Source organism: Salmo salar, chromosome 19 (assembly GCF_965601325.2).
Source record: "Salmo salar chromosome 19, fSalSal1, whole genome shotgun sequence".
Taxonomy (NCBI): Eukaryota; Metazoa; Chordata; class Actinopteri; order Salmoniformes; family Salmonidae; genus Salmo; species Salmo salar.
Genome location: NC_138309.1, coordinates 59,565,135 through 59,587,814, shown reverse-complemented (window position 1 = coordinate 59,587,814; position 22,680 = coordinate 59,565,135). Strand labels below are relative to the sequence as shown.

The following is a 22,680-nucleotide window of genomic DNA, read 5'->3' as shown; positions in this document are numbered from 1 at the left end:
GGTTTACAATAATAATGATATACAAAAATAATAATGATAAAACTAATTATTATCAATACAAAAATAAATAAATGTAACTTCCGAAATTGCATCCTACCGGAGTTGCACAGTAGCCTGCATTTGGCCGCGCCAACGTTCTCTTCACAGTCCTCTTGTAGGTTTTTCACTGTAATTATACCCTTTTTCCTCTAAATTTGGTTTTACTTCAATGAAAAAGACCTCTATTTTGGCAATCAACAGTAGCCTAGGCCAAGGCTCCTCTATTATTTAGCTATTTTCTTACTGTCTGCATTGTTGGGAAGGGCCCGTAAGTAAGCATTTCACTGTTAGTCCACACCTGTTGTTTACGAAGCATGTGACGACATAACATTTGATTTGTTACAGGAAATAAGTGGAGCAATACAAATCTGAAAAGTGTGAGAACACAAGCATAAAGGGACAGCTGATTGCAGATGTTGCTGAATCGGTGGCAATTTTAGCTGAACATGAAAAGAAGACGTATTCCTTTTCTTGCATGGTTCTAAGCCTGTATGCCTAGATTTTACGATGGTTTGTTTGCCAAAGAACCCCTTTTTATTTTGCCTTCTCAGCACTATAGCAGTTAGCCCAATGGCATAATGACCCATTGTTCTAACCTGTAGACCTACAGCTAGCTATCACCTGTCCTGTGGGGGGAATGGTGAGGGACCAATTTTTACTGCTTCCTTACACCCTTGATTGGGGCATGGAGAGAGGGGCTGTAAAAATAGTTTGACACCCTCAAGGTTCAGGCCGCAATCTCCTCCGCCCTCACTCATAAAGCTCTTTGAATTCCTTCAAACCACCCCTTCTTCCACTCTCTCTCTCTCTCCTTTCTCTCCCCATCCCCCCATTCAATCTCTCCTCCATTTCACTCCCTAATCAGGGACTTTCTCCCAACCAATTGTGCAAATGTGTTATTTTTTGGCGTAACTTATTTTTTAACTTATTGTGTACATAATGTTGCTGCTACCGTCTCTTATGACCGAAAATAACTTCTGGACATCAGAAAAGCAATTACTCACCGCGGACTGGAAGAAACTTTTTCCTTTAAAGAGTCCGATGAGAAGGATATCCTGCTTTCACTGGAACAGGCCCAGCTCCACGCCTTTGCGTGAAGAAAAGACGCCGATTGGGGATCCTTCTGAAAAGCCGGAGGCGAGTGAGTAAACTCCCAATGCCTTCCGTTCTCCTTGCTAACGTGCAATCATTAGAAAACAAAATTGATGACCTAGTATTAAGATTATCCTACCAACAGGACATTAAAAACTGTAACATCTTATGTTTCACCGAGATGTGGCTGAACGAAGAAATGGACAATATAGAGCTGGCGGGATTTTCCATGCACCGGCAGAACAGAGACGCTACCTCTGGTAAGACAAGGGCTGGGGGTATGTGTCTTTTTGTCAATAACAGCTGGTGCGCGATATCTAATATTAAAGATGTCTTGAGGTATTGGTTGCCTGAGGTAGAGTACCTGATAATAAGCTGTCGACCACACTATCTACCAAGTGAGTTCTCATCTGTATTATTCAACTCCTAGTGGCCGAGGACTTTAATGCAGGCAAACTTAAATCTGTTTTACCACATTTTCACGAGCATGTCACATGTGTAACCAGGGGGAAAAAAATCCTAGACTACCTTTACTCCACACACAGAGATGCATACAAAGCTCTCCCCCGCCCTCCATTTGGCAAATCTGACCACAATTCTATCCTCCTGATTCCTGCTTACAAGCAAAAACTAAAGCAGGAAGTACCAGTGACTCGCTCAATACGGAAGTGGTCAGATGACACGGATGCTACACTACAGGACTGTTTTGCTAGCACAGACTGGAATATTTTCTGGGATTCATCCAATGGCATTGAGGAGTATACCACCTCAGTTATCGGCTTCATCAATAAGTGCATCAATGACGTCGTCCCCACAGTGACTGTACGTACATATCCCAACCAGAAGCCATGGATTACAGGCAACATCCGCATCGAGCTAAAGGCTAGAGCTACCGCTTTCAAGGAGCGGGAGACTAATCCAGACACTTAGAAGAAATCCCGCTATGCCCTCAGACGAACCATCAAACAAGCAAAGCGTCAATAAATGATTAAGATTGAATCCTACTATACCGGCTCTGATGCTCGTCGGATGTGGCAGGGCTTGAAAACTATTACGGACTGCAAAGGGAAACCCAGACGCAAGCTGCCCAGTGACGCGAGCCTACCAGACGAGCGAAATGCCTTTTTATGCTCGTTTCGAGGCAACAACACTGCAGCATGCACGAGAGCACCAGCTGTTCTGCATGACTGTGTGATAACGCTATCGGTAGCCGATGTGAACAAAACCTTTAAACAGGTCAACATTCACAAAGCCGCTGGGCCAGACGGATTATCAGGACGTGTACTCAAAGCATGCGCGGACCAACTGTCTAGTGTCTTCACTGACATTTTCAACCTCTCCCTGACCGAGTCTGTAATACCTACATGTTTCAAGCAGACCACCATAGTCCCTGTGCCCAAAGAAGCGAAGGTAACCTGCCTAAATGATTACCGCCCCGTGGCACTCAAGTCGGTAGCCATGAAGTGCTTTGAAAGGCTGGTAATGGCTCACATCAACAGCATCCTCTCAGACACCCTAGACCCACTCCAATTCGAATACCGCCCCAACAGATCCACAGATGACACAATTTCAATCGCACTCCACACTTCCCTTTCTCTCCTGGACAAAAGGAACACCTACATGAGAATGCTGTTCATAGACTAGAGCTCAGCGTTCAACACCATAGTGCCCACAAAGCTCATCACTAAGCTAAGGACTCTGGGACTAAACACCTCCCTCTGCAACTGGATCCTGGACTTCCTGACGCCCCCCCCAAGTGGTAAGAGTAGGCAACAACACATCTGCCACGCTGATCCTTAACACTGGGGCCCCTCAGGGGTGTGTACTTAGTCCCCTCCTGTACTCCCTGTTCCCCCATGACTGTGTTGCCAAATACGACTCCAAAACCATCATTAAGTTTGCTGATGACCCAACAGTGGTAGGCCTGATCACCGACAACGATGAGACGGCCTATAGGGAGGAGGTCAGAGAATTGGCAGTGTGGTGCCAGGACAACAACCTCTCCCTCAATGTGAGCAAGACAAAGGAGCTTGCAGGAAAAGGCGGGCTGAACATGCTCCCATTATCATCGACGGGGCTGTTGTGGAGCGGGTCGAGAGTTTCAAGTTCCTTGGTGTCCACATCACCAACAAACTATCATGGTCCAAACATACCAAGACAGTCGTGAAGAGGGCACGACAGAATCCCCTCAGGAGACTGAAAAGATTTGGCATGGGCCCCCAGATCCTCAAAAGGTTCTACAGCTGCACCATCAAGAGCATCCTGACCGGTTGCATCACCACCTGGTATGGCAACTGCTCAGCATCTGACCGTAAGGCGCTAAAGAGGGTAGTGCGAACGGCCCAGTACATCACTGGGGCCAAGCTTCCTGCCATCCAGGACCTATACAATAGGTGGTGTCAGAGGAAAGCTCATTAAATTGTCAGAGACTTCAGTCATCCAGGTTATAGACTGTTTTCTCTGCTACTGCACTGCAAGCGGTACCAGAGCGCCAAGTCTAGGACCAGAAGGCTCCTCAACAGTTTCTACCCCGAAGCCATTAGACTGCTGAACAATTCATAAAAATCGCCACCGCACAATTTACATTGACACCTCCCCCCCTTGTACACTGCTGCTACTCGCTGTCTGTTTATTATCTATGCATAGTCACTTCGCCCCCACCTACATGTACAGATTACCTCAACTAGCCTGTACCCTTGCACACTGACTCGGTACCGGTGCCCCCTGTATATAGCCTTGTTATTGTTATGCTTATTGTGTAACTTTTTATTATTACGTTTTATTTTAGCCTCCTTGGTAAATATTTTCCTCTTCTTTAACTGCACTGTTGGTTAAGGGTTTGTAAGTAAGCATTTCACGGTAAAGTCTACACTTGTTGTATTCGGCGCATTTGGCAAATAAAGTTTGATTTGACATCATATCCCTCTATTATTTTGTATGTACATAACAGTGCTATTTCTGCCAGGCAATAGTGCCTGAAAGGTGTTTTAAACAAGGCCTTTCCATCAGTGGGCTGTTGAGGCTTTAAAGGGATAGTTCAGGATTTTGGCAATGAAGCCCGTTATCTACTTCCCCAGAGTCAGATGAACTCGTGGATACCATTTTTATGTATTTGCGTCCAGTATAAAGGAAGTCAGAGATAGTTTCGCAAGCCAATGCTAACTAGCGTTAGCACAATGACTGAAAGTCTACAGGAACATGCTAGCTGTTCCCATAGACTTCCACTCATTGCACTAACGCTAGTTAGCAACTTCCATCTGACTCTGGGGAAGTAGATAAAGGGCGTCATTGCCAAAATCCCGAACTACCCCTTTAAATAACCATGCTTTGAAGCCTGAGCCGTGCAGCAGAGTAGTACACACACACAGGTCCAATCTCTCTGAAGCCTGAGTGGCTTTCCGTATTCTCAGGAGTGTGGAACTTTTGAAGCTGCTCTCTCTCTCTCCAGCATATTTGAACGGGCTGGTTAGCTGGCACCGGCTCCTCTTCCTCCTAGGCTTTGCCTTCACACACGGCTGCTATGTTGTGCCAGAAGCCAGTGACCACATTCACTTAACCTCTAACTGGCCAAGCTTGGCTCCTTTGGCTTAGTGTTGCGTTTGACAATGCCTAATCTCTCACCTCTTAATGTCAAAACAAGCCGCCAGGGTTGGGTAGGTTACTTTCTAAATGTAATCCGTTAGTTACTAGTTAGCTACCTGTCCAAAATAGTGATCAGTAATTTAACTTTTGGATTACCAAACTCTATAACATAATCAGATTACTTTCAGTTACTTTTGGATTACTTTCCTCTTAAGAGACATTAGAAGATGACCTAAAGGATCCATCAAACTCATGCGGTGTGTCATCATAGTGTTTTTATTTCATTTATTTTGTAATAAATTTTTTGTAAAAAAAAATGTTAACCTTTATTTAACTAGTGCTCTCTGACTTGTGGTCAGACTCGCTCAAGTGGGGAGGTGCTGAGGGACATTTTTGTCAATAAGTATTTTTCTCTGCTCATGCAGGAGTAATAAATTAGTGCACTAAGATTATTTGTTTTTATATTAATTATTTTTGAATTATGGTTTATCAGGGGGTGCTGCAGCACCCCTACTTCCCGCGGCTATGCAGATATGACTGGGCACCGCATGGCAGCATGCCAGCAACCTCATTCTCCCAGCTAACGCTGATATAATACCCCTATGCAGAAAGGGAAAAGCACCTCCCCCCTTCTCTCTCTCTGTTTTTCATTCTCTATTCCCCTCTATCTTTTACTATTCTCTACCTCCCTCTCTTCCCCTCTATCCTCTCTATCCTCTCTATCCCCTCTATCCCCTCTATCTATCTATCTATCTATCTATCTATCTATCTATCTATCTATCTGTCTGTCTGTCTGTCTGTCTGTCTGTCTGTCTGTCTGTCTGTCTGTCTGTCTGTCTGTCTGTCTGTCTGTCTGTCTGTCTGTCTGTCTGTCTGTCTGTCTGTCTGTCTGTCTGTCTGTCTGTCTGTCTGTCTGTCTGTCTGTCTGTCTGTCTGTCTGTCTGTCTGTCTGTCTGTCTGTCTGTCTGTCTGTCTGTCTGTCTGTCTGTCTGTCTGTCTGTCTCTTTCATTCTCAATTCAATTCAAGGGGCTTTATTGGCATGGGAAACATATGTTAACATTGCCAAAGAAAGTGAAGTAGATAATATACAAAAGTGAAATTAAGAATAATAAGACTTTCTCTAAGCCTGGAAAACAGCTCTCCTGGCACATGCATATATTCACAATGATTAGTCATGTTAAGGAATTCTACAAGTCACTCTATTTGGCATTGACTTCTGCATCTTTTCAAGTTCCTGCAATGTGACTTTTGTCTTTGAAGTCCTGAAATGGAGCTTAGTCTCTCAAGCTTTCCCATGCCTCCTCTCTGTTATAAGCAGTGATCAACAATCCATTATCTCCCACTCTGGCTGTGCCATCACAACGTAGGGGTGAAATTAATACTGCCCAAGCTGAGAATAAAAACAGGCAGAGAGAATTAGCATTTTCTGACACCATTACTCATTGTGGCTAATCCTGTGAAGGAATTTCCCTTGTGGTATCTGACCAGAGCTGGCTCTCGGCTGTGTTGTTATCAGTCAAAGTAAACAGTCTGGTCCCTGCATTAAATAAGTGTCACAGTCAAAGGTGGAGCAGTCCACCCCTGCTGTGGACAATGCCAATAATTCCTCTAACACCTTTTCACTCAGTCCTAGTCATGGCCCTGCCCTGTGGTTCAGATGTGAACCAGAGGCTGGGATGTACCAATATTGAGCCCCTGATGGGGGATGAGGCACTGGCTAAACCCTGCCAGCACTGTGGTATGCAGAGGTATCGGTCCTGAAACATCATGTATTAGTCAATTGGTCATCATAGTTTTGGAGTTAGTGTTTGTATTATCTATTGTTTGGATCTCAATGGATAGTCTTGTTTCAACATGCTATTTAATTAGTGTTGTAATGGTTATTACAATGGAATAAAAACTACTGTTGTGTATTTGCTTTTTGTACCACATTGTTGCCTGCTTCTGTAAGAATGTTGCATGGTTATATTCAGTAGGAAGTTGCAACAATGGTACAACCTCACCAGCTTGATGTAGCAAACTTCATTCTAATTATTTTAGAACACTTGTAAATAACTTTTATATACACTACACCAAAGTATGTGGACACCTGTTCATCAAACATCTCATTCCAATATCATGGGCATTAATATGGATTTGGTCCCCCCTTTGCTGCTATAACAGCCTCCACTCTTCTGGGAAGGATTTCCACTAGATGTTGGAACATTCAGCCACAAGAGTATTGGTGAGGTCGTGTACTGATGTTGGGCTATTAGGCCTGGCTCGCAGTCGGCGTTCCAATTCATCCCAAAAGTGTTTGATGGGGTTGAGGTCAGGACTCTGTGCAGACCAGTCAAGTTCTACCACACCGATCTCGACAACCATTTCTGTACCTCGCTTTGTGCATGGGGGCATTGTCATGCTGAAACAGGAAAGGGCCTTCCCCACACTGTTGCCACAAAGTTGGAAGGACAGAATCATCTAGGATGTCATTGTATGCTGTAGTGTTAAGATTACCCTTCACTGGAACTAAGGGGCCTAGACCGAACCATGAAAAACAGCCCCAGACCATTATTCCTTATCCACCAAACTTTACAGTTGGCACTATGCATTCGGGCAGGTGTTCTCCTGGCATCCACCAAACCCAGATACGTCCGTCAGACTGCCAGATGGTGAAGCATGATTCATCACTCCAGAGAAGGCGTTTTCACTGCTCCAGAGTCCAATGGCGGCGAGCTTTACACCACTCCAGCCGACGCTTGGCATTGCGCATGGCGATCTTAGGCTGTGTGCAGCTGCAAGGCCATGGAAACCCCTTTCATGAAGCTTTCGAAGAACAGTTCATGTGCTGACATTGCTTCCAGAGGCAGTTTGGAACTTGGTAGTGAGTGTTGCAACCGAGGACAGACGATTTTTACGCGCTTCAACACTCTGCGGTCCCTTTCTGTATGCTTGTGTGGCCTACCACTTTGCGGCTGAGCCGTTGTTGCTCCTAGATGTTTCCACTTCACAATAACAGCACTTACAGTTGACCGGGGCAGCTCTAGCAGGGGAAAAAAAATTATGAACCGACTTGTTGGAAAGGTGGCATCCTACGATGGTGACACGTTGAAAGTCACTGATCTCTTCAGTATGAGCCATTCTACTGCCAATGTTTGTCTATGGAGATTGTATGGAAGATTGTATCGATTTTATACAGCTGTCGGCAAAGGGGTGGCTGAAATAGCCAAATCCACAAATTTGAAGGGTTGTCCACCTACTTCTGGGTGGATTTTATTGTGGTGGGAAAAAGTGGCATTTCTTGGTTAAAGGGCCTGGTTGAATTCTGGTTTCTGCTCTGAGGCTATTTGCGCTGGTTCAGTGAGAGCAGCACTTGAGGAAAGTTGATTGTGTAATAGTAAGTGTACAAGGTGGGAAACATTGAATTATGTCAGATAAGAAAATCAGAGGCGAATCGGAGTCAGTGTGTGGATCATTTGGGGGGGGGGGGGGGGGGGGGGGGGGTTGAAGCTGCTTGCTTCCATGGGTTCAAGAAAAGTTCAGCAGCATAGTATTAGGCAAATTAGCGAGACAGGGAATGAGGGAGAAAAATCGTAGGGTAGTGAACGATGAGAGCACGGGGAAGGGGTCAAATTAGTTGGAAGGAGGAGCCCAAATGACGAGTGAGAGTAGACATCATTTCTAGGAAAAGAGGTAGCCTACAGGCTCATGGGAAACTCAATTATGTTCATATACTCTCTGAAAAGACATGCCAAGTTAATTTGGGAGTTTACGTAACTTAATTGTGTCTTTCAAAACGTTACTTTTTACATAGGAGCGAGGCAAGGCGCCAGCGGGCTTGTGTTGTGGCTTTCAGGGCCCACGTCCGGCTCTGTTTGAGTGGTGCCTGTGAAGGGTTACATCTGGGAGGAGCCACCACTGAAAAGGGAGCGAGGAAAAAACAAGCGATTGAAGGTGGAGCCAAAGCCCAGCTGCTATTCCTTGTCACATTCTGCAGAACATGATAGCCACACAATTTGTGTGGGAACGAATTCGGGTCCTCTCTAAATAAAAACAAGAAGAACAGATTGTGTTTTGCGAATCGGGAGATTTTAAAAACAAGAAGGGCAAGATATCTAACAAATCAAGTCGTCGTGCATTGGTGGTGTTGCGTGGTGGACAACATAAGTAGATAGCCAGACAGACAGCAGGCTGATAGTCTACCCAAGACAAGAGCTCAAACGGGACAATCTTCCTTATCCCAGAGGACGAGTTGGAACTAAATACGGAATTCCGTTCTGATTGATCTGCAACTACTCTCTTTTGTCTATTCGGATGTGGTTGCAGTGTTATTGAAATGGACTGGGACCCCTTTGCGTGATTTCAGGTATTCTTGTAATTTGTAGGGTAGCCGATATTGGTTTGGATCTAGTTTATTATTTGAGCAAGGCCATTGAACTGATCTGTCTGGTTGAAGTTATTAAGCTTTTTCGAGCAAACGAATAATTCGGCGAATTCCTGAACCTCACGTTTGACATCATGTTGACCATTCTTTTGAACGATGTGTTCAAATTGAGTGTAGGTGAATATTCCATATATTTATTATAGGTTTGTATCGGATTGACTCTACCAACTAGTGGATCCGAAACCTCAAGTGTGTCTATGAACGGATTTATTCCCCTTTCTTAATTCATTGCCGTTTTGACCAGTTTGCAGCCTTTCTACTACCTCTGCTGGTAGCAAACTGAAAACCACAAGGCTGCGCCTCCTATTTTCTTGTGCCCAAATCATTGAGCGCAGCAGTCATTATTTCTCTCATCTGACAATAATCCTCCCGCTTTCTCTCTACATATGATGTATGAGAGTGTGGACGTCGTGGGACTGAATCCCAGCCCGAACCCGTTTTTAATGATGGATTACTACAACCAGAGCAGAGGATGTTTGATCCCGGAGAAAGGACTTGTGCCCGGAGTGCCCCATCCCTACAGCTCGTCCATCAGAAACCAACACTGGAACGGCTCAAATCACTGTAGGTGGCATTTTCACTGCCTCGTTAACTTAATTTCACTAATCGGCGAAGTTAACGCAAAGCCCTTTGCGCGAACTACGCCACTGTTTTTCTATAACTGTTCATGATAATTGTTTTATGAGGTGTAGAATTATTGCATACATATATTATGCCTATTAAATTCGTTCTAATCAAGTTAATAAACAGTCATGTATATCCCATGTAGCTTATAACATGGTTATTACTGTACTATTTACCTCTTAACACTGCATTATAGTTGACGCATTTTTGTTATACCGGTCTTCTATAACCCACGTTTAAGTATGATTTGAAATCATCTACAAGGATGTCTGTCCGTCGCATAATAGCCTACAATAGCCTATGATGCAGGCAATGTTATCCAAGCTATTGCATTTTGATTAATATCCACGAGGTTTTATCCAGGCATGCCAAATGTAATCAGCTCAAACTTCCCCGCTGTCATTAACCTTCGCTGCTGCAATAACCTATTCTAGAGCCATTGCTGTAGATATGTAGCCATTATATACCTCGTTCAAAATGATTAAATGCTTTTCCATTGAGAAGTGCACAATAATAATAAAGATGAATTTGAAAGTGTAGACCTATATTATCATCGAATTTACCGATAATTATGCGGCAAAATGATGCAGATCTGTAATCATTATATAGTTATTGGTACTGTATAAATATCTCCATGCACCGATTAAAAAAAAACCATCTACAATGTTGCTGTTGTGGAGTTTGTACTTTTGCAACGACATTTGGAAGAACTTTAGTTGTTTTACTGTCAGATGCTGCTCTAACCCTCGTGTCTATGGAGAAGGCTCATATGTTAACTGGGGGGCACGAGGATAGTGGTATATTGCTGAACATCTAGCACCCTCAAACTAAATTCTGGACTTCGAAGCCAGTTCCACTGCATTTTGTCGTTGTTCCCCTCTAATCAGGAACCGATTTAGACCTGGGATACCAGGTGTGTGCAATTAATTATCAGGTAGAACAGAAAACCAGCAGGCTCCGGACCTCCGTGAGGTAGGAGTTGAGTACCCCTGATCTAGCATATATCGTCATTTGAGTCCAAGTCCATTTAAAAATGTTATCAGATAGAAGTGATTATTTCCTCTTGAAACACAGTAGTTTACACGTGGAGGGAAATAGTCCCCCCTGCCACACTTGCAGAATTGGCTATAGAGTGCATCTGTAGCAATTGAGATGATTTTATTGTGGCAACAAAGTATCATTTGAAGGGTCATTTCATTCTGTATCTCCACAGGGGTAACCCGCTGTGCCACTCAGTCACAAAGCACACTGGGACTTTATAGTAGAAGTGGTCTGCTTGTTGATTACAGCTGAGTGACCATAACAGCCAGGCGCTCTCATATCCTGAGACGGGATCATTTCCTCACAAAATCTGGGCTATATAAATGTACAAGAGAAGTAGATGAAAAAGTGTGTGTTTCTCATCCGGGTATTGAAAAATGTGCCTAGGCCCCAGAGTTTGTAAATTAATATCCGTCCTGCCTGACCTGATTCTGTGTTTACTTAAGTCATGAGGTTTGGACAGAGATAGGGACTGGACATTGAGAAACACATCGACAACAACACCAATCGCAGACAGAAACTGCTCACATGCTGCCGGTTTTGTTTAGGAGGTCACATCTCTACTAGGGTTAAAGCAATACAGCTCCTCTGAACACAACACAGACAGCACCAGCCCTCACTGAGCCAGTTTCCAGCCCGTACGCTATTATCTTATTGGCCCAGTGAACGGCTCTAGTGGCAGCATTGATTCAAACCATATGAGCTAATATGCAGGAGGCTAGCAGAGGGTGGGACCAGGAAAAGACCTCTGATCCCAAGCTCTGGTTCACATTGTTGTGCTAAACCAAAGAGGGCTGGGATAGTCAAACAACGTCTGGTGCGCCTCTCCTCTTTTTATTTACCTGTTTTTATCCCACTCGTTTGAAATTAACTTCATATGCAGGGAATCCTATGCTGTGTAATCCACTGCACATGGGTTAGGAAATAGATTATACACTTTTACCTTGGCAGTGTGGTTCATTTTAGAGGGCCGGCCTCATAGCAATATAATGACTTTTTCTTGGCAGGCCACTTCTGCATGTATTTACAGCAATTAGGCTATTCATCAGATGACCCTTCAGATATTCTCTCAACTCTGAGTACATTCAGTGACATCTCCACTGAAGTGAAACTTGTCTCAAACTGCCTCTAAGGGTTTAGACACACCGGTAGCGTTTGCCGGGAGAGAGTACTTAGCATCTCTGAACAGAGTGCTGGCTGTAATTTACAAACCTAATGTCGGGAGTCAGACGTCCACCAGTGGGTGGTCCCTCAACGGCAGATTAACATTCGGTGCAGTGCGTGTGGTCTAAGACGCAACCTTATCAGCTACTACTACTCACAGTATTATATATTTACAGAATATTTCATTTCAGCTCCAAGCCAACTGTGTTATCTCTATCCAGCCACGTCAGTGAGTGGTGTTAATCATAAGGAACAACAACAGGCAACACCAGTAGGAATCTGATTTGTTATTATGCTGAAGAACAATGCCCAGTCTCAACGAAGTAGATTAAAAGCACTTGGTTCCATTCCTTTCAGAGGGTTGCTCCTGTCGGAATCCTTACAGCAATTGCAGGCTCATGCATGAAGGAATGTGCATGTCTTTTTTCACATGACTGTCACACACACTGCACGGGGAGGGGGGTAAGGGGGACACAAGGTGGGCTCCTGTCACAGTGGCTTGGACTCTCTCTCTCAGGCCTATTGCTTTTTCCCAGGCTGTCGTATGGCCTGTAGGGTGTGCGCCGACAGCAGCCCAAGGAGCCAAGCTTTTACTTTTTCTCAAGGCAGAGCTGCCAAGTGGTGGCCTATTGGCTCTAATCGCCTGTATTGGAGGGGGTTTGTTAACTGCTCGCCTAATCTGAATCATGTGGTATTTTAAGTGCGGAAGTCCTTTCAGTAGAGTGAACCCCCCCCCCACAAAAAAAACAGATGGTATTTTTGTTTTCCAAAAGCAGGAGCAATTTTGGCAGGGCGAGTGAGGGGTGGAAGAGTTTGAGGGGAAGAGTTCCAGTTTGCTGGTGAAGTGTAAACCCGTTTGGTTTCTCCAAGAGTTGAAGTCTTGGAAGCGTCAGACAGCGTAGTGAGACCGCCCGGTAATTGTTTGTGCTGTTTTTTTACAGTACATGGAAACTGCGGCTGATGTGTTTGGACGCAGCACTCGCCAAACGATTGCAGTGTTGGCTTTGCGAATGAGCTACGAATATTGTTTTTCGCCCCTGACGTACGAATTGCATCTGGCAGCGTGCACCAGGGACTTGAAACCGTCCATAAACAACTTAGCATTAAAAAACCGGCAGTTCCACTAAACCCCAAATTGACATGGCCAAAAAGTGGGAGTTTTGTGACAATGCAATGTAGAGATGCTGAGCATAACAACTGGGAAAAATTGTCATCCTACCAGGCTTGTTCTAGCATGATCTATAGTGAGGTCTGAAATTGATACCCTTGGTAAAGATGTGCAATAAGGACTGTTTAAAATAAATAATTCAAAATACTGAGGTGTATTGTATGCTGAATTTCTTTGGGAAATAACTTTCTTTAATACGAATACAATTGCTCGGAGAAGAGATTTTGTTTACAAGTAATCTTTTTTTTCTTCTCAAAGGTAGGGATCAAAATCGACACCCCTAAAGATCCTTACAAACAAAGTAGTCAAAAGTTTAGTATTCGGTCCCATATTCCTAGCATGCAATAGCTACACCACTGTGATTATTATTTGACCCTGCTGGTCATCTATGAACGTTGAAACATCGTGAAGAACAATCTGGCCTTAATGGCCACGTACTCTTCTAATCTAACCCTAACCCCACTGTATATAGATTAGTTTACAGAAAATCACTGGTATATTCACTGGTAAATCGCTGGTAAATCTGGTAAATCACTGGTAAATCGCTTAGGTTTTTAGGTGTTCTTTCAATAGAACACTGCAGGACTTGTTCTACCCTACTGTTTTGAACCAGAGCATTTGCCTGTTCTGTCAATGCCTTTTCACATCAATTATCTGCTTTCTCTTTCATGTCCATACTCCTTGATGACCTTTTAGTGCTTTTATGGACCGGGTATTTTTCCCTTGAGGCTGTGTTGATGTGAACCTGATGGGACAGGCTAGATGGATGGACAGGCTTGCGTTGGGCAAGGTCCCCTGTTTTAACAGGGTGAGCAGCAGACACACAGTCTCACGTGCGTCTGCCTGCTCCTGTCAGCCCTGCAGACACAGTGATTTAGTGGCCCAGCCGGATGGCTGATAGCAGAGAGCACCCTGTCCCACAGAACGACCTGCTTTGTCATCAAGGTATGTTTGTAATGGCGCAGGGTGAAAGGAGTTCAACGCCGTGCCTGGGAAAGGCTGCGGGGCAGCATTTCACAACCTGCCATCACTCGCCTCCCCAAATGGCACCCTGCCGTCAACCTTCAAAGCAGTCATCGCTTTAATTCAATGCATCATTTACCAAATACAGACGCCTCTCTGAACTGGGCGTTCGCCAGCCCAAGGTTACCAGTGGCAACCTGGTCACGCGTCGCGCTCACGCGTTAATGTTTTTGAAATATGTGCCAAACGGGTGTGGTTCGTCACCTTGAGTATTTGCACTTGGCACCACACCTGCTTCACGTACACACAAACAACAGCGCTGACTTCAACAGTTTTATTTGCTGTTGGCGGCACGTTGCAAAAATCTTTAGACGTCGAGCATGAGGGAAATTCAGCATATTTGTGCGGAGACTGTGTTTACATTCACGCTTGGATCCACCAACAGGCCGTCGGCTTGTTTGCAGAGAGATTTAGTCTGGGGTACTGGTCAAAGTACTGTACGTGAGCTGGGTTTGATGCTAAATCCCCAAACAAGGGTGGGTTTACTCTGTAAAGCCCACTTTCATGAACACAGCAAAGCGGACAGAAAGGATTCAGCCAGTGTCATTGATTAATCGGAGCTTAAAGTAGACAAGCAATTGCAGACATAGTGACAACAGGCCGTAATCTCACTATCAATAATTACATTCTCCCTCTTGTCCCACATACACACACACACACACAGAGAGAGAGAACAGGAGATCGAAATGGCTTAGGCTAAGGGGGTTCCACTCTAAAATATTCATAGCCTCTTCATTTAAATCAATTCGGTGTATATGGAGCCAGTCAAGCGTCAGACTGTCAGAAATTGAGCCAGCCTTTTGTAATCACTTCTTTACTTATCTCTTCAGATGGTTTGTGCGCTGCTTGGCTGGCTACATAGCACATTGAGAAGAGCTCTTGCTATCTCTCTCTCTCTCTCTCTCTCTCTCTCTCTCTCTCTCTCTCTCTCTCCTCTCTCTCTCTCTCTCTCTCTTCTCCACCATCTTCGTGTCTCATAGACACTCACTCATAATAGAACATGCATAAATTCATTGAGGTATCGAACCAAGGACATTTATCAACCCAGACTTCCTCTACCATGCATTCTCATTCCCATTTTTTATTTATTTTGGTTGCATTCTTTAGCATGCTGCCTAGGTGGTAAGCTAGAGCCTGGCAATCCGTGGTATTATTAATCTTTTAAGGTTGGCTGTCCTCATTGTTTCTTATTTTACACTCGTTTTTTGTTCATTTGCTCTCTGTATAAGGGGTTATTACAGGGAAAGTCGCCTTATTTCATCAGAAACTTGTGCATAATTCTTACAGGGTTAAAGCCCCCCCCCGCACAAACTCTCTCCCTCTGACCGAAAGCAAGATGGCCGTCTGCCCATCCCCTTGCCCTCTGGTCCTCCTCTGGAGAGTCAGCATGTTGCTACATCATCACACGGAGGGCCAGCCAACTGTGTACTTCTCAGGTTGTCTGTCTCCACACAATGGAATCCCCTCCTATTTAGAGAGTGGGACATCCGTACCAAACGCAGCGAAGGGCCCAGAAAATGGGCCAGAGGTTAGCACGCTAAAAATACTGGCATTTTTCCCGCTTCTGTGAGAGAAAATAGCATACTGCGGCTGCCTGCTGCCACCACCAAAGTGAGTTTTAATCTCTCACCAAAATGGCCCCTCGGAGCTTTTAATACGTTTACATTATGAAGTTAGTATACTGCTATTACATCCATTTTTAGAGAAATTGGAGGTCATATCATATAACCACAATCTGCTTTATTTCTTGTCATGAAAGTGTATCCGTCTCATTTTCTGCACCAGGACATAGTTTTAATAACATAGCGGGCCGACCCATGCCTGAACACAAAAAGAAACGAGACATTGAGTCTCTGTGGCCCAGATGATCTCATTGCGGTTACAGAAGTCGGGTCCTTATTTGCTCTGCCGTCACAATAGCGTTGTGTCTGTGTGTTTAAGGGTTCCTGGGCTGGGTAGCTCGTCTGAGGAAGATGAGCCGATATTGTCCCTTGATTTATGAGCTGCTTCTGGTGGAGTAACTTAAAGGCCCAGTGCAGTCATAAACGTGATTTTCCTGTGTTTTATATACATTTCCACACTGAGGTTTGAATAATACTGTGATATTGTAAAATTTCAGCTCTTTTAGTGAAGGAGCTGTTTGTAATGCCAACCTGTTTTGGTGGGATGGCGTTTTAGCCTTCAATTTTGACATCACCGTGAGGTAAATTAGTTGATCAACCAATAACAAAGAGTTCCAAACCTCTCTGCCAATAACTGCTAATTTCCTGTTTCCCCCTCCCCACTCAGACCACTCCCAGACAGCCCTACAATATTCTTGCTTGAGAAATTACCCTTTGCTAAGAATCTATTTGTTTCTTTTTGACCATTTTTAATTGAAAACAATCACCGTAAAGTACGTAATTGTTACCCCGAAATGATTTTAAGATCCCTCCAGATTGTCTTCACTCTCCTCTCCATCCCGCTCCACTCAATCCGGACACAGCTGGAGAGAAACCCTGCATGTCTGGGTCAAGCCAGTCTTTCTCTGGCCAGCGACTGACTTACTCGCTGTATCATTTGATATTCATTAGGCTCATCTGTCTCTTTTCACCCACTTTGTCTGACATTTGAGGGTTAAAGGCCCACCTGGGAACTCCTTTAACCAGCATCCAGAGATGTGGAGGTGGAAATAAAGTATGATCAACACCTTTTAAAAGACGGAGAAGAAGAGACCCTCTTACCCCCCCCCCCCCCAAGAAGGATACGACGGCATGCGAGGGACGGAGAGGCTCGACTTAGACGGATCGTTCACCGTCTAGCGTTGAGGATATTAGTGTGGCTCTCATTGTGCGAAGTGAGAGATGCCCTCTAGCACGACAGCTCGGACACGTGTGGTAGCTCAGTTGGTAGAGCGTGGTGTTTGCAACGCCAGGGTTGTGGGTTCGATTTCCACGGGGGGGCCAGCACAGAAAAAAATGTATGAAATTGTATGAAATGTATGCATTCACTACTGTAAGTCGCTCTGGATAAGAGCGTCTGCTAAATGACTAAAATGTAGGTGAGAGACAGACGCTCATTATCCCTATCCTGTTTACTATGAATGGTGTTAGTGTGTAAAATAGGATCTATGCCCATCATTAGATATAGTGTTTTGTCTCTAACCGTTGCACCTTAGGCGAATCAGAGAATAGGGCCTACTGTCTTACTAAGGACTTAGTTAGTGTTTCCTATAATAGTAATTGTGCAGATATCACATCAGGTTAATAGTGATGCTAGCTAGATAGAGAAAACGCATCTCCTAAAGAAGCATAATATCTAGACTAAAACTCACTGCTTCATAGTCCACTTACTGGCTATTTGATAGGAATACAGCCAACTACGGCTATTTCTCCTCTGAAGACGTTTCAGGCAATGTGTAGTGAAAGCAGAGAAACAGCACCATGGTGATTTGAGCCTACAGCTACCAATGTTTTGATGTTTCAGACAGACATCGAAGTTGCTATGACGGTCTGTTCCTTATTTAAAACTTCTTAGGGATCAAATCCCGTTAACGGGATCGATTTGACAACAGCCAGTGAAAGTGCAGGGCGCCAAATTCAAAACAACAGAAATCTCATAATTATAATTCCTCAAACATACAAGTATTATACACCATTTTAAAGATAAACTTCTTGTTAATCCAACCACAGTGGCCGATTTCAAAAAGGCTTTACGGTGAAAGCATACCATGCGATTATGTTAGGTCAGCGCCTAGTCACAAAAAACATACAGCCATTTTCCAGCCAAAGAGAGGTATCACAAAAAGCAGAAATAGAGATAAAATGAATCACTAACCTTTGATGATCTTCATCAGATGGCACTCATAGGACTTCATGTTACACAATACATGTATGTTTTGTTCGATAAAGTTCATATTTATATCCAAAAATCTCAGTTTACATTGGCGCGTTATGTCCAGTAATGTTTTGCTTCCAAAACACCCGGTGATTTTGTAGAGAGCCACATCAATTTACAGAAATACTCATCATAAACGTTATTGAAAGATACAAGTGTTATGCACTTCTCCTTAATGCAGCCACTGTGTCAGATTTCAAAAAAGCTTTACGGTGAAAGCACACCATGCAATAATCTGAGTACAGCTCTCAGCCACCAAAACAAGCCATACAGATACCCGCCATGTTGCGGAGTCAGTGAAAGTCAGAAAGAGCGTTATAAATATTCACTTACCTTTGATCTTCATCGGAATGCACTCCCAGGAACCCCAGTTCCACAATAAATGTTCGTTTTGTTCGATAAAGTTAATCTTTATGTCCAAATACCTCCTTTTTGTTTGCGCGTTTAGTTCACTATTCCAAATGCACAAGGCGCAGTCCAGACGAAAAGTTAAAAAAGTTCCATTACAGTTTATCGAAACCTGTCAAACGATGTATAGAATCAATCTTTAGGATGTTTTTATCATAAATCTTCAATAATATTCCAACCGGACAATTCCTTTGTCTTTAGACATGAAAGGAAATGGAGCTCGTGCTCACGGCCACGCACGTGACTAAACTAAAGGCTTTCAGCCAGACCACTGGTTCAAACAGCTCTTATTCGCTCCCCTTCCACAATAGAAGCCTGAAACAATGTTCTAAAGACTGTTGCCATCTAGTGGAAGCCTTAGGAAGTGCAATCTGCCAAAATGTACACTATATTGGATAGGCAATCACTTGAAAAACTACAAACCTCAGATTTCCCACTTCCTGGTTGGATTTTTCTCAGGCTTTCGCCTGCCATATGAGTTCTGTTATTCTCACAGACATCATTCAAACAGTTTTAGAAACGGAGAGTGTTTTAAACACTCAGAGTGTTTTCTATCCAAATCTACTAATAATATGCATATCTTAGCTTCTGGGCCTGAGTAACAGGCAGTTTACTCTGGGCATGCTTTTCATCCGAACATGAAAATACTGCCCCCCAGCCCAGAGAGGTTAAGCCATCTTATTTAAACGACTGGCTGTTATCTAGGATCTGGGAGAAAATGGAAATTTGCATTTGTGCCATCTGCGCGGTAGGGAGTCTGGTTGTGTTATTTCAGGGGGAATTTCTATGTTACCTGAGGAAAGCATTTTGTAGTAGGCTTTTTTTAGGAGGTCAGAGAAGGCATTTGTGTCATTTATGTGTCAGTTTATCTCACGGAAGATAATTGCTTTTGATATCATTCTGTTTCAATTTTTATTTCGTCATCACTGTTCCTTTGTAGGCAAACAAACATCTCACTCTATAACAACACCATCTCCCAATGTCCCCATATCACCCAAGTGTTGCCCAATGATAGTCACACAATGTGCTGAAAGGAGGATGTCTGGCCTTTACTGTAAAGTAGATCCATCCACAAATATTGCCTTTGCTGCTCACACACAGTGAGTAATGCTTGCACACACACCTAAGACCAGAACTGAGAGAGTGCTCTACTGTACAGCATACCACTGATCCTATCAGTAGTTAGGGAAACAATCTTACTACATGAGTTTACTTTTCTCCTTTCTCTCCACCCAAGGATGTAACTAAACGGAGAAGGAAAGTGACACTTGTTTGAACTGTAGTGACCGAGCCACCACACAGCGTAAACTAGTTCATCTCTTTATTGTAGTATAGTGGAGTCCCGCTGTGTCTCTGACTCCCTGCTGCCTCCACGGGCCACTGGCACACAGGCTGCTGTGCCCTCATACCGTACGTGTGAAACCTTTGCACAGCCACGGCCGTTCCACAACAGCGCTGGATCTCTATGTCTGTGCTGTCAGCACCCTGAGGGGCGAGGTTTCGCTCTGAGAAAAAGGGCTGCGGGAGCTGGCATTTTGAAACCCTCATCCCTCTGGAGCAGTCGCAGGGTTTAATGTCATTTTTGAGTGGGTTGAGAGATGAAAAGAGGGAGAGGGCGAGGCAGGAAGTGAGTGAGTGAGAGCTGAGGCTTTGCTAGGATGACTCATATTATTTGAATGCTCTCAGTTTCAACTGATGGGGACTTGGCCTGGGTCAGGTTAGATGTGAAAATGTAGTGTGGTACAGAATGGCCTATATCTTTGTCCTATTTAGCAGCGTTACTGTTGCCAGTTGTTTGTTTTTACCTGCCTGCTCCACCTCCTCACGTTGTCTCCTGTGACATATGGAGCCAAAGCCTCACACAGTCTTAATGACCAAGCAAGTGGCGACTGCGCGGTTGCCCAAATTCTCTCTCGTGCGCAGAGTGGTTCAGTAGTAATCCCCCCCTGTGTGAATTATGGATTTTGTGTAATGCAGGCATTAGCCCCCACAAACTTCCTGATCCAGCTGTGCTGTAGTTGGTGCACAGGTGACCAATCAGGTGCCTGCAGAAGGAGACTGAAGCTCTCTGGGCCACAGAAGAAAGGTTAGGATAAGACCAGCTTTAAAGCCCCCATTAGCTGTCCTCCGCTACTCTCCTCACCTTATATCCACGGCTGAAACGTGCAGAGGTAAACTGAGGTAAGGAATATAGTCTGTATATATATATATATATATATATATATATATATATATATACACACACACACACTTTTTTTGCATGGGTTGCGTCTCAATCCACAGCATCCGCTGATGTCGCCCTTCCGCATTTGCGGTGAAAGGTGGCAGAGCTAAAGCAGTGTTTGTCAGATCATGAGACATCCAGAAACATCTGTGGAGTCGGAACATTTTGGCCTACAAACTATTATGAATCCTCTAAGATGACTCTCACGAACACGATGGTGTTCTCCGTTTTGCTCTACGACCCCCACAAGCATCACAGGATGCATCTGAAGTCGGTACAGCCCATCTGCCAACTTCTGTCTGTAGCGTCCAAACAGTTTGGGCTATATACTAATATGACCCCTCTGTGGAAAGGTGACTCTCTCACGAACACGTACAAGCCTAACAAGACTAGACTGACGGTAGCTGCGTACCAGTTTAAACAATGAATACAGTGCATTCGGAAAGTATTCCAACCCCTTGACTTTTTCTTCATTTTGTTACATTTACAGCCTTATTCTAAAATGGATGAAATTCTCTGCAGATCCTCTAAAGCTCTGTCAGGTTGGATGGGGAGCGTCGTTGCATAGCTATTTTCAGGTCTCTCCAGAGATGTTCAAGTTCAGGCTCTGGCTGGGCCACTCAAGGATATTCAGAGACTTGTCCCCGAAGCCACTCCTGCATTGTCTTGGCTGTGTGCTTAGGGTCATTGTCCTATTGGAAGGTGAGCCTTCGCCCCAGTCTGAAGTCCTGAGCACTCTGGAGCAGGTTTTCATCAAGGATCTCTCTGTACTTTGCTCCATTCATCTTTCCCTCTGTACTGACTAGTCTCCCAGACCCTGCCGCTGAAAAACATCCCCACTGCATGATGCTGCCACCACAATGCTTCACCGTAGGGATGGTGCCAGGTTTCCTCCAGATGTGACGCTTGGGGCGGCAGGTAGCCTAGTGGTTAGAGCGTTGGGCCAGTAACCGAAAGGTGCTGGATCGAATCCCCAAGCTGACAAGGTAGAAATCCGTCGTTCTGCCCCTGAACAAGGCAGTTAAAACTTCTTAGGGATAGCCCCCTTTTTTTAAATGTTCGTCCTAAAATGACATACTCAAATCTAACTGCCTGTAGCTCAGGCCCTGAAGCAAGGATATGCATATTATTGGTACCATTTGAAAGGAAACACTTTGAAGTTTGTGGAAATGTGAATTGAATGTAGGAGAATATAACACAATAGATCTGGTAGAAGAAAATACAAAGAACAAAACAACCGTTTTTTTTTCTTTTTTTCTACCACCATCTTTGAAATGCAACAGAAAGGTCCCACATCTAGCCATCCCTCTGGTTGGCAGCAGTGTATGTGCAAAGTTTCAAACGGATAACTTGAAGTAGCAAACTACATGATATTTAGTGTGAAGTCACCCAGGTACATTTGGGCAAATTGTGAAGGAGACATTTACATTCACATTACTTTTTTTCTGCAAGAATATCGTCAAATCTGTATACTTGGACTTTGATTTAGCTTTTCCAGTATTAGTAGCCATATTATAAGTTCAACAGTTGCAAAACACCCCGTTTTTATAACTTCATAACTCTCCATATAATTTTTGTCCAAAAGGAAAAGGCTTGCTGTTGCACAAGGTTAGCAGCTACATTTTGCGACAGATACGGAGTTTCTGGATACTCCCGTAAAGCCCAGCTCATTGGCTATCTAGCTAGCTTTGTTTGGTGCTTATTTGACAAAGTTACAGTCGATCAAGTGAAGACCGCCCGCGTCATCGGCATGCCATGAAGGCGTCGCTCTCTGACCAAATTTGGTGTCCTATAGGATATACTACACCTCTAATGATATAGTGAAGTCTGGTTACGTTTTAGGATCTCTGAGGAATAAATACAACGTGATTTGACTGGTTGAAACAACATTTAGGGTTAGATTTTCACAGATTCCTTTCTTTGCAATTGAACGAGTGGAAAAACTAAATCGATCGTGCATGCTATATGGACCTTTTTAGGATATGAAAAATGATTTTATCTAACAAAACACTTCA

At 44.0% G+C, this 22,680-nt stretch overlaps 1 protein-coding gene across 7 annotated transcripts in view; it reads left to right on the top strand.

The window, feature by feature from the left end:
• Nucleotides 1–22,680, top strand: part of raraa (retinoic acid receptor, alpha a) — a 210,947-nt gene that overhangs the window by 140,503 nt on the left and 47,764 nt on the right. The window contains exon 1 of one of the 7 annotated variants that reach the window (XM_014158999.3): nucleotides 8,639–9,701. The exons of 5 other annotated variants lie outside the window; for them this stretch is intronic. In XM_014158999.3, coding sequence (XP_014014474.1) covers nucleotides 9,524–9,701 — 178 coding nt within the window. In that variant the 5' untranslated portion in view covers nucleotides 8,639–9,523. Of the gene's footprint in view, nucleotides 1–8,638; nucleotides 9,702–22,680 lie in introns of those variants that run through there. One more of the 7 variants, XM_014159006.3, reaches the window with a different exon arrangement.